We start from the raw sequence: 12,256 nt of genomic DNA on the forward strand, positions 1-12,256 counted from the left end.
TTTGGAAAGTAGAGCAGGTCACTTCTGTCAGAGTTTCTGCAGCAGAAAACGCACCTGCATTTTTGCTACGTTATTTTTCACCCACAGGAAGTAAATGGTGGTCAAAAATAAGCAGCAAATACGCGCAGTTTACGCAGCTGTTTTCCTGCCAGACAAAAGTTGGCAGCAGATTTGCAGCAGAATAAAAGAAGGATTTTGGTAAGACCTTACCTGTAAAATCCTTTTCAGCGAAGGAAGGAAGGGAGACACAGATCCATTACAAGTGGGTAGGTGGAGCCCCACAGGATAGTTCACCTCAGATTTATAAAAAGTGACGACCGGCCCCTCCAGCTTAGGCTCCTCCTACTCCCATGTCCTTCAGTCCGTACACAAGCTAAGGAAGAGCAGATAACACCAGCGGAGCAACACAACCTCTTCTGAAAACTCAGAAAAAAACGAGAGAACAGGTTATGTAACAAAAAACCACACAGTCCCAGGCACTACTCACTGGACCTGACAACTGCGATGAGCTGGCAATGCTGGAACAGAGCCCTAGCGCGCCGACCCCAGTCCCGATGACCGCCATCAGAGAGGGGTCGCGCCGCATCTGAAAAGCAATAAAACACTTCTGCCATGGGAGGGTGCTGTGTCTCCCTTCCTTCCTTCGCTGAAAAGGATTTTACAGGTAAAGTCTTACCAAAATCCGTCTTTCAGCAGCAGAAGGGAAGGAAGGGAGACACAGACATTACTAGTGGGACGTCCCAAAGCAGTCCAGAACTCAAGGGTGGGAAAAACAGTGGCAGAATCGCCAACTCCTCAACAACTTAGATAAACGCGCAACCAGCGCTAAACACAAGTTAAAGAGATATCCTAAACCACCGCCACCTGCAGGACCCTACGTCCCAAGGCCGCATCAGCGGAAGCACTGACGTCCACCTTATAAAACTTTGTAAAGGTGTGAACGGAGCGCCAGGTAGCCGCCCGGCAGAGCTGAGCTGCCGAGGCCCCTTGACGAAAAGCCCACGACGAACCCACAGCTCTCGTGGAGTGAGCTCGAACCTTAATCGGACAAGGCTCGCCCTTGAGCCGGTACGCCTCTAGGATAGCCGACCGTATCCACCGAGCTATAATGTCTTTGGAAGCCCGCTGACCACGCCGACGACCAGCAGGAATCACAAAAAGAGAGTCCAACTTCCGAAACCCTTGCGTGATCGCAAGATAGAACTTTAACGCCCGTACTAAATCCAACGAGTGCAAGGCCCGCTCCTTTGAATTCCTCGGTTCTGGACAGAGGGAAGGCAACACGATGTCCTGATTGACATGGAAACGTGAGACCACTTTAGGCAGAAAGTCACAACGAGTGCGAAGCACCACATGATCCGGATGGAATTCCAGAAAAGGGGGCGAGCAAGAAAGTGCCGCCAACTCAGAAACACTTCTCAAGGAGGTGACCGCTACCAGGAAGGCCACCTTCCAAGAAAGCAAATAAAGCGTAGCAGAATCCATAGGCTCAAAAGGCCCATGCTGAAGAGCCTCCAAGACTATATTGAGCCGCCAAGGAGCCACAAACGTCTTCCGAGGCGGAAACTGACGAGTTACCCCGCGAAAAAAGGAACGCACATCCCTGCGCGAGGCAATAGCCTTCCGAAAAAGCAAGGATAGAGCAGATACCTGACCCCGCAAGGTACTAACTGCCAGACCCTTGTCCAACCCATATTGCAGGAAAGCCAATAAGTTGGGAATGGAAAAAATCCTCGGGTTTCTTGACGATTCAGAACACCACGAAAAGAAGGCCTCCCAAGTTTTGTGATAAACCCTAGTCGTAGCAGGACCTCTGGCCGCTCGCAAGGTGGAAATGACCTCGGCTGAAAACCCTCGACGGGTCAAGATTTCGGTCTCAAGAGCCACGCCGTCAAACGAAGAGACTTCAGGTCCGGATGACGAATGGGACCTTGGTTTAACAGGTCCGGACGAAGAGGTAGTGGAAACGGAGGCGCTGCCAGAAGAGACACCAGCGTTGAAAACCACGCCCTCCTTGGCCAATCCGGCGCCACCAAAATTGCCGAAACTCGCTCGAGTTTGATCCGCCGAATCACTAGAGGCAGTAAGGATACCGGCGGAAACACATAGATCAGCTCGAACTGGTCCCACGGGGCTACTAGAGCATCTACCGCCACGGCCTCCGGGTCCTTGTACCTGGACATGAACGTCGGAATCCTGGCGTTCAGCCTGGATGCCATCAAATCCACTTGGGGAGTCCCCCAACGGGAGCACAGCAGTGCAAACACTTCCGGATGAAGAATCCATTCTCCGGGATCCACTTGCTCGCGACTGAGAAAGTCCGCTGTGATATTCCGCACTCCTGGGATGTGAATCGCGGAGATGGCTGGAACCCTGGACTCGGCCCATACCATGATCCGAGAGACCTCCATCATGAGTCTGGAACTCCTCGTCCCGCCCTGATGGTTGATATACGCGACCGCTGTCGCATTGTCCGTCTGAACTCGGACTGGCAGACCGCTCAAAAGGGACCGTCCAATGACGGAGGCAGAGAAAAATCGACCTCAACTCCAGGATGTTGATCGGCAGAGAGGACTCTTCTGACGACCAGACCCCCTGAATCCAGAGATCGTTCCAAACTCCCCCCCAGCCCGTCAGGCTGGCATCGGTGGTTATGACCGACCACCGCGGAAGGAGGAATGATTTTCCCAGGGATAACACCTCCGGACGTAACCACCATCCGAGAGACTCTCGCACCCTGCGGGAGATAATGACACTGCGATCCAGCGAGGTCGGCGATCGATCCCAATGGGTCAGAATGAGATCTTGGAGACCCCTGGAATGAAATTGAGCAAAAGGTACTGTCTCCATTGTCGCAACCATCAAACCCAGAAGGCGCATACACCTTCGAAGGGACATTGCCGACGACGACCTCATAGCTTGAACATGGTGACGAAGGCTCGCTTGTTTGTCCGGAGGCAGGGACACCACTGCCCGTACCGTGTCGAAGTGCATTCCCAGGAACAGGATTGACTGTGACGGCTCCAGTGATGACTTCTTCCAATTGACCAGCCACCCGAAGTCCTCCAGGTGCTGAAGGGAGAGATCGCGAGCTGTCACCGCCTCCTCCGCTGTGGACGACACTATCAGCAGGTAGTCCAGGTAGGGGAGAATCGTAACCCCTTGCCTTCGAAGGATCGCAATAAGTGGCGCCAGAATCTTCGTAAAAACTCTGGGCGCCGAGGCCAACCCGAATGGTAGGGTCACAAACTGGTAATGGGCCTGACCTATGGCAAAACGTAGGAAGCGCTGGTGGGCCCTTCCGATGGGGACATGCAAATAGGCGTCGCGGATGTCGATTGACACCAAAAAATCGTACAGTGACAGGGCCGCCACAACAGAGCGAAGAGATTCCATGCGGAATTTCCGGGTCCGGACGTGAAGATTCAATTCTTTGAGGTCCAGAATGGGGCGAAACTTGTTCTCCTTTTTGGGGACCACAAAGAGGTTGGAGTAAAACCCCCTTCCCCGGTCCTCCGGCGGAACCGTAACCACTACACCATTCTGCAGAAGAGAATCGACCTCCCGCAGCAGAGCAGCTGCCAGCTTGGGCTCGGACGGGATGCGAGACTGGCGAAACCTGTCCGGGGTTCGAGAATGAAACTCCATGAAATAGCCTGCCGACATAACCCGCGTCACCCAGGCGTCCGATACGTGGGATGCCCAAGTCGACTCGAATTGTAGCAGACGACCCCCCACCCGAGAGCCCTCGGGTGAGAACCTGGCGTCAGTCTGCCTTAGCGGGCTTCTTGTCAGTTTCCCGTTTGTCTTGACGGAAACTCTGTTTCCAGGGAGTACGGGATTTCTGAGAGGTCTTCTTTCCGGAAGACGAGGGACGACCCGATCCCCAAGAGGGCTGACCGAACCGTCCCCTGGGTCGCAAGGACCGACGACCACCACCGGCACTTGACTTGCCAGACGTAGGCGCCGCTGCTCTCAGCTGCGGCAAAGCCATATCCTATGCTTTGGCCTTAGCAATCAGCTCTGTGAGGTCAGAACCAAAAAGCTGACCACCCTTGTATGCCAGACTCAGCAAACCTTGCTTGGATACTGCGTCTCCAGTCCACTGCTTAAGCCACAGTGCTCTTCTGACTGTGACGGCCGAGGATTGCGCTCTGGACAGAACCGAAGTAGAATCCAGAACTGCGTCTCTGCCATAACGGGCCGCCTCTTCCAACAACTGGATGAGCCCTTCTACCTCAGATAGCGGGGTCCCATCTTGCCACGCCGTCCGTAGCTGATCCAACCACCGCAGAGAAGCCTCACCAGCACACATGGCTCCTAAAGACGCTCGGAACCCCTGACCCGCGGCCTCGTAGATGGATTTCGCCGCTAACTCTGTCCTTCTGTCTAGAGGATCCTGCAGACTCGCCTTCCCTTTAACAGGAAGTAACGAAGATTTGCTCAGCTGAGATAAAGGTACGTCTACCTCAGGAGAGGGAACCCAATTAGCGATCGTCTCAGGGATACAGTGCATCAGAAAGCCGAGTCCCCTGAAAGCGCTTATCCGGACACAGGCGTTTTCTCCACCGCCTCGTTAAGCTCATCGAGCGATGGCAGTGTTGACAGAGTCCGACGCGACTCCTGAAACAGCCGGGCCGACTTATCAGGGCGGCTCGATACCTCATCAGGCAACTGTAACGCCTCTCTCATAGCCCCAATAAAGGCATCCACGCGGCCCACAAGCGAAGCAGAGCGACCCTGCCGATCCTCTTTGTCAGAATCGGAGATCTCCCCAGCAGAGCTTGTCGGATCTGAGGCCTCCGTCTCGCTGCGCGGAGGGGACAGTACCGGCCTGTGGCGCATCTTGCCACGAGAAGTCTGTAAGGACTTAGCTGATACCCAATGACCTAGAAGGCCAGACAGGCTATCAATGGAGCGAGTGAGCGCCTCCACTTTAACATCACTGAGACCCCCGACCAGCGTTGAACTTGACGCCGTCGAGGACTGCGTGTCAGATATGCGTGACTGATCCTGAAGCGGACCTGGGAGGCGGTCCGCGCCTTCTGGACCCTGATCCGACATGCCCTCACGCAGTATCTGTAAGGCCGAATAACCCCTTAAAAGTGTGGTCAGTAACTAGGACAGTGTGATCCCGTACCACAGCCTGTTCTTCACAAAAGAAACCAAGCGCTGAAGGGTTAAAGCTCCTCTTAGAAGAGAAAGCTACCGCAGCTGCCCGACAGGGGTTAATGCTGCCGACTACGGAACAACCTCTGCTTTTAGGAGAGAAGAGGTGTGCGAGGAACCTTCCGCCTTAAAGACAGAAGCGACTCACCCAGCTGGCCGCGGTGACTGCTCTTCCCGGTCTGGAAGCGCAGACCGGTCCGGAAGGAGGGAGAGAGGAGAGGCGAGCCAGGAGCAGGACGCCGCACGGTGATGGCCACCGCGCGAGAAGAAGCCGGAAGAGGAGGGGCAGGAACCGCTCCAGCGCGCGCTTAGAGCTCTTCCTGCCCGCGGAAGACAGGCAGCCGAGGAGACGCGAGGCCACGTTCCCCGCCGCCGTTCAAAAAAGCGCGCGGCTTCTCCGTTCTCTGCTCGCCTCATTGCAGGGATTCCACCTGCGGACAAAAAAACAGCAGTCACTGCATTGAAAAAATGTAACAGCGGCTGCCGCAGCAGCCGCTGAAGCACTCACACATGATGAGCACTTACCCAGCTGAGCGCCACAGGGACCCCCAGGGATGTGTTTGGCGCGGTGGCCATTAGCTTCCCCCACGGCGCAGGGACCCCACAGGCGCGGTGTGCGTCTCCGCCAGGAAGCGCCCTGTATCCCCCGGGGCCGGCAGGGTTCTGCGGGGACCTCCTTAAGGGGTACGCAGATCCGTCAGGGAAGGGGTGGGGGTCCCAGCAGCGCCGAGACCCCCTGAGACCTCTAGACCACGGGGGGTCCAGGCCTCCGTGGATAAAAAATAAAAAAATCTTCTGAGGAGCTGCAAAGCGACTATCCTCTGCGACCTCAAATTTTAGACTGGAGAATCATGGGAGTAGGAGGAGCCTAATCTGGAGGGGCCGGTCGTCACTTTTTATAAATCTGAGGTGAACTATCCTATGGGGCTCTGCCTACCCACTAGTAATGGATCTGTGTCTCCCTTCCTTCCCTTCTGCTGCTGAAACACAACGTGTGTGAACATAGCCTTAAGGCGATACTTCTCTCACAGTGCGCAGAAAAGTATCAAAAAGTTTGGTAAAATTGCAGACTACATTTGTGTGGGATCTGATTTTTGGGGGCTCTTAGAGATAAGCCACAAATTCGGAAAAGCTAAGGATATGTTCTCACGGGCTGCTGAATTTATTGGATAAATCCTATAAATTGTGGACATGAACAGTTCAGTGTACACGTCCTCATTGCAGAATTACATGCACTACTCTGGTATATAAATTGGACCAGACCAGAGCATGATGCGCCGGCTTAAACAGTAACTGAGCAGAAATGCCCGGCCGGGGGAAGACAGTTTGTAATGTATACATATATATGTAAGTAGCTCCTGTCAGGTTCAGTGAACAGAGGAATGTGCATTCACGATGTCGGACAGGACGCTGCCCTCACCCGACAGGACGCTGCCCTCACCCGACAGGACGCTGCCCTCACCCGACAACTGTCTTGAGCAGACATCCATACAAAACCCGTTCTACAACATATCAGCTGGGAAACTGGTAGAGATGGCAGCAGACAAATTTGAAATCCTAACAGTGAAGTGAACATAAAGCTTACAGTATTTTGCTAAATAAAAGGTATTTAGTAAAATTTGGAATATTTAAATGTATTTTATTACATTTCTCAGAGAACCCTTTTAAATATAACAAAACAATGGATAATTTTTGATGAAATCTTCCCTTAAAAGTGTTAATTACATTTCACACATGAATAAAGTTTAAAGGAAAGGAGCAATATCTTACCTCGGAGTCTATAAAGTGCCTCTGATAGTAATAGAAGCCCCTTCTACAAAGATTACAGTGCCCAAGAGCAGTTTTCAGGAAATGTCTTCTGTATACCTGGTGCCACGTGTCTTTGATCTAGAGAAAACCAGATAGAACATTCACATGAAGGGTTACATAACCCAAAGCCAGTGATTTCAGAACAGTTTTACCAGTTACATTGCATTATATAAGGAGGAGGAAGCCGATGGTCTAGTTTCAAAAGCGGATTTTGCTGTGCTTTTTCTTTCCCACGTATCACTTGGGTACTGCTACAAGAAATCTATAGTTTCATTTTAAGAAGTGTTCTGAACTCAAGATTATTAACATGAACAGACATAGTTTCTCTTGATCTTCTTCAGTCCAGTCTGGATCATCTTCGTTTAGAACAGCAGTAATATAAATCAGACCTTTTGCTTATTGCATGGTAGACAGCTAATTGTACTCTGACTGGCACTTATTTGTCATTGATGTCTTTCTGGAGGACGTTTTCATGTGTCAGAAGCCAGATGGCAATTTATGAAAATCTTATTCCTACAGAAAAGTTGAAACTTGAAAGATTCTCAGTGCATTTTTTTTTATATTTCTTTTTAATGGATCTGTCACCAGATTTTATTATACAAACTGCATACATTATTAAAGGGGTCATCTGGTCCAAATCAATGTCTGTAGTTGCTCTGTGTGACTGCAGACTTATGAATCCCCCCAGCACACGCACTGTGCGCTGCGAGGATTCACCGGTTTCTGAGCCGGGTCCGAAGGGTATGTATGAGTTATATATACTCCAAGCCAGGGCCAGCCTAGAGAGCATGGCCTTGCTCCTTACACTTGTACAGTGCCTGCGCTGGGGGGATTCATAAGTCTGCAGTAGCAAAGAATGACTGTAGACTTATCATTTTGGACTGGACAACCCCTTTAACCCCTTTACAACCCAAGGTGGTTTGCACGTTAATGACCAGGCCAATTTTTACAATTCTGACCACTGTCACTTTATGAGGTAATTACTCTGGAATGCTTCAATGGATCCCCCTGATTCTCAGATTGTTTTTTCATGACATATTGTACTTCATGATTCTGGTAAAATTTCTTCGATATCACTTGCATTTATTTGTGAAAAAAATGGAAATTTGGCGAAAATTTTGAAAATTTTGCAATTTTCAAAATTTGAATTTTTATGCCCTTAAATGAGAGAGATATGTCACACAAAAGAGTTAATAAATAACATTTCCCACATGTCTACTTTACATCAGGACAATTTTGGAACCAAAATCTTTTTTTTGTTATGGAGCTATTAGGGTTAAAAGTTGACCAGCGATTTCTCATTTTTCCAACAAAATTTACAAAACCATTTTTCTAGGGACCACATCACATTTGAAGTCACTTTGAGAGGTCTTTATGACAGAAAATACCCAAAAGTGACACCATTCTAAAAACTGCACCCCTCAAGGTGCTCAAAACCACATTCAATAACTTTATTAACCCTTCAGGTGCTTCACAGGAATTTTTTGAATGTGGAAGAAAAAAAATGAACATTTAACTTTTTTCACAAAAATGTTACTTTAGACCCAATTTTTTTTTATTTTCGCAGGGGTAACAGGAAAAAATAGACCCCAAAATTTGTTGTGCAATTTCCCCTGGGCACGCAGATACCCCATATGTGGGGAAAAACCACTGTTTGGGCGCACGGCAGGGCTCGGAAGGGAAGGAGCGCCGTTTGAATTTTTGATTGTAAAATTTGCTTGAATAATTAGCGGACGCCATGTTGCATTTGGAGAGCCCCTGATGTGCCTAAACAGTGGAACCCCCCCACAAGTGACCCCATTTTGGAAACTAGACCCCCCTGGGATCTTATCTAGATGGGTGGTGAGCATTTTGAACCCCCAGGTGCTTCACAAATTAATCCGTAAAAATGAAAAAGTATGTTTTTTTCCAGTTTTTCATTTTTACAAATCAATTTATGAAGCACCTGGGGGTTCCAAGTGCTCACTATGCATCTAGATAGGTGCCTTGGGGGGTCTAGTTTCCAAAATGGGGTCACTTGTGGGGGAGTTCCAATGTTTGGGCACACAGGGGCTCTCCAAACGCAACATGGCGTCCGCTAACAATTTGAGCCGATTTTCCATTCAATTTGTTAGCGGACACCAAGTCATGTTTGGAGAGCCCCTGTGTGCCTAAACAGTTGAACCCCCCCACAAGTGACCCCATTTTGGAAACTAGACCCCTCAAGGATTTTATAAAGGGGTATAGTGAACATTTTGAACCCAGAGGTACGACACAGAATTTGATAACATTATGTCATCATATTGAATAAGTTGTCATTAGTCTTGAGCGCAAATGCTCGCTACTTGAGTTTGCATCGGGTACTCAGGTATGCACCACGTACTGCGTGTGCTCGAGTGACATGCTCGAGTCCCTGCCCCGCATGTTTCACGGTTATTAGACACCCCAAAAAAAACATGCAGGGATCGCTCGTGCATGGCAGGCAATCACTGCAAAGTTTTTTTGGCCGCGAAGCATATGGGGCGGAGACTCGAGCATGTCACTCAAATACCCACGATACTCAATGCATACCAGAGCACCCAATGCAAACTCATTTGCGCTCAACACTAGTCGCCATATCGTCATCTTTTTTTCTTACTTTTGAAAAAAATCCCAACCCCAACCCTAACCCCAACCCCAGCCCTAACCCTAGCACAACCCTAACCCGAGAGTTTATTTTTTACGCCGTTCCTCGTGTGGTATAAGTGATTAGACGACTTTATTCTTCGGGTCGGTGCGATTACAGTGATACTAGAATCATATGGGGTTTTTATGATTGACAGGTGTCACACACTAAAAGAAGCATTTTTTGTAAAATCTAGTTTTTGCATTGCCATATTTTGAGAGCTATAATTTTTTCATATTTTGGCAGACAGTCATGTGACGGCTTGTTTTTTGCGGGATGAGTTGACGTTGTTATTGGTGCCATTTTCAGGGAAGTGACATTTTTTGATCGCTTTCTATTCCGATTTTTGGGAGGCAGAATAAACAAAAACCAACAATTCAGGAATTTTTTTTTTTTTTTTTTATTCTGTTCCACGTGTGGTAAAATTTTGGCGCTTTTACACAATAAAAGCTATTTTATAGAAAAAATTATTTTTTTGCATTGCTTTATTCTGAGAGCTATAACTTTTTGATTTTTCGGATGATGGAGCTGTATGGCGGCTTGTTTTTTGCGCGGCAAGATGACGTTTTCAGCGGTACCATTTTTATTTATATTCGTCTTTTTGATCGCGTGTTATTCCATTTTGTGTTTGGCGGTATGATGATAAAGCATTGTTTTTTGCTTTGTTTTTTTTTTTTTTTTTTTACCGTGTTCACTGAAGGGGTTAACTAGTGGGACAGTTTTATAGGTCAGGTCGTTCCGGACGCGGCGATACCAGATATGTGTACTTTTATTGTTTGCTTGCTTTTTTTTCATAATAATATTTATTGATGGGTACATTATATATTTTTTTTGGTGGATTATTCTTATTATTATTTTTTTTTTTTTAAATATTTTTACAATTTTTTTTTTATTTTTCTTTTCACTTTCTGACAGTTTTTACACTTTTTTACTTTGTCCCACTCTGGGACTTTAACTTTTTTTATTCTGATCGCCTGCACAGCATAGGGATGGAGCACCATTCCTGTGCCATGCAGGCAGTCAGCGCTGTACAGTGAGAACATTGTGTGGTCGTGCACTGCGCATGACCAAACAATGTTTCTGCTGCCTGGTGACCCGGATGTTGTCATGACGACATCGGGTCGTCATGGCAACACCCGGGAAGCCGCGGCAGACAGTGCTGGAGGCCAGAAGAGGAGGTGAGTATACCGATCACCTCCCCTTGCCACCGCAATGCTGCGATCAACTTCGATCGCAGCATTGCGGGGGTTAATGTGCCGGGAGCGGTGCGGGACCGCTCCCTGCACATACTACCGGGTGTCAGCTGTGACAATCAGCTGACACCCGGGGGCGATCGCGCCCGCACAGCCTGTGTGCGCGCGCGATCGCGATGACGTACTAAGACGGGCCAAGCTCTTAAAGCCCAGGGCACTGACGCGTATTAATACGTCATGGGCTGTAAAGGGGTTAAATAGATCTCTTAGCCCTGATGAAGCTGGTGTTATTAACTTTGAAAATCCATTTCAGAGTGGCTATTTCTGATATGAAGAGGAGCATTTTTGTATTTTATGACTATCTATAGAATGGAATAGCTCATGAGTACAAGAGTATTCAGTCTCCTCTGATGAAGTCTGCAACTTTTCCTGAGCAGAGTGAGATCCCAGCAGGGAAGAAGGGATACTGAGGAACTGTTAATCAGGCTAGGAGGGCAGAGAATGAGATAAACCTTCATAAAAGATTTTAGTCCTTCTGATATGGATTTTCAATATAATTACAGCATCTTTATCAGACTGAGATGGATTTAATAATGTGTGCAGCTTGTATTGTAAAACCTGGTGACAGATCGACACACCTGAAAATATGTGCTAAAGGTGCAGTGTGAATAGGGATGGGATTGCGTACCGGCTGGCCGGAGGGAGATGGAAGTAATTTTAGAGCCGTGTCTTTCTCTACAAGGCCTTGGGTGACCTCGGACCCATGCTCTGTCAATATAGATCACGAGCAGCAATGACCATAGTTGGAATTAGTTTAATTAATAAGGTTTTTTTTTGTTCTATTGTGTGCTATACCTATTAACATATATACGTGTGATTATTTTCAAACACAATTTTTTCCTTCCAATGATACTATCACTACACACAGTGTATTATTTTGAATTTCATATCTTGTATGTTTCGCTATATCCGTCATTCATGTAATCATTTTCATCTCCTCAAACTTTATTTGATTAAAAAAAATATGTGGTAGAGTTTTTCTAGAAATGATCAGATGGAAAACAGAATGCAAAACCCCCCAAAAAACTGCATTTCTGCTCTCCTCACATAAATGGTGTTTATTAACCCATTGACTACACAAAATCATCTGCCTGCTGTAGTGTTTTGCCAAAGTGTAAAAATAATCGTACATGTGAATTGTTTCACCGAGGAAAAGAAAAATAACTTATTTATATCGATGTATATACTCATCAGGTGCTCACCAAAACTGGATCAACTTCCACTCCCCGGGCTTCCAGATTCTTTCGCACAGTTGTGACTTCATCACTGGCAAGGTAGGCAGGATGGTCTTCATTTACCTTCAGCATCTTTTCAAGCTCATTTTTTGTTTCATTTCGTACACTCTTCAACAAAAAAAAAATATATATATATTTTACTTGAA

At 47.8% G+C, this 12,256-nt stretch overlaps 1 protein-coding gene across 10 annotated transcripts in view; it reads right to left on the reverse strand.

The window, feature by feature from the left end:
• OPA1 (OPA1 mitochondrial dynamin like GTPase) overlaps positions 1-12,256 on the reverse strand; it is a 126,898-nt gene that overhangs the window by 45,831 nt on the left and 68,811 nt on the right. For all 10 annotated transcript variants that reach the window (XM_073675069.1, XM_073675067.1, XM_073675068.1 and 7 more), the window contains 2 exons: positions 12,078-12,218; positions 6,940-7,056 (listed from right to left, as the gene is read on the reverse strand). In XM_073675069.1, the coding sequence (XP_073531170.1) occupies positions 6,940-7,056; positions 12,078-12,218 (258 nt within the window). The remainder of the gene's footprint in view (positions 1-6,939; positions 7,057-12,077; positions 12,219-12,256) is intronic.

Source organism: Phyllobates terribilis, unplaced genomic scaffold (assembly GCF_046119375.1).
Source record: "Phyllobates terribilis strain yellow unplaced genomic scaffold, ASM4611937v1 Scaffold_3__8_contigs__length_932513732, whole genome shotgun sequence".
In the NCBI taxonomy this organism is placed as follows: Eukaryota; Metazoa; Chordata; class Amphibia; order Anura; family Dendrobatidae; genus Phyllobates; species Phyllobates terribilis.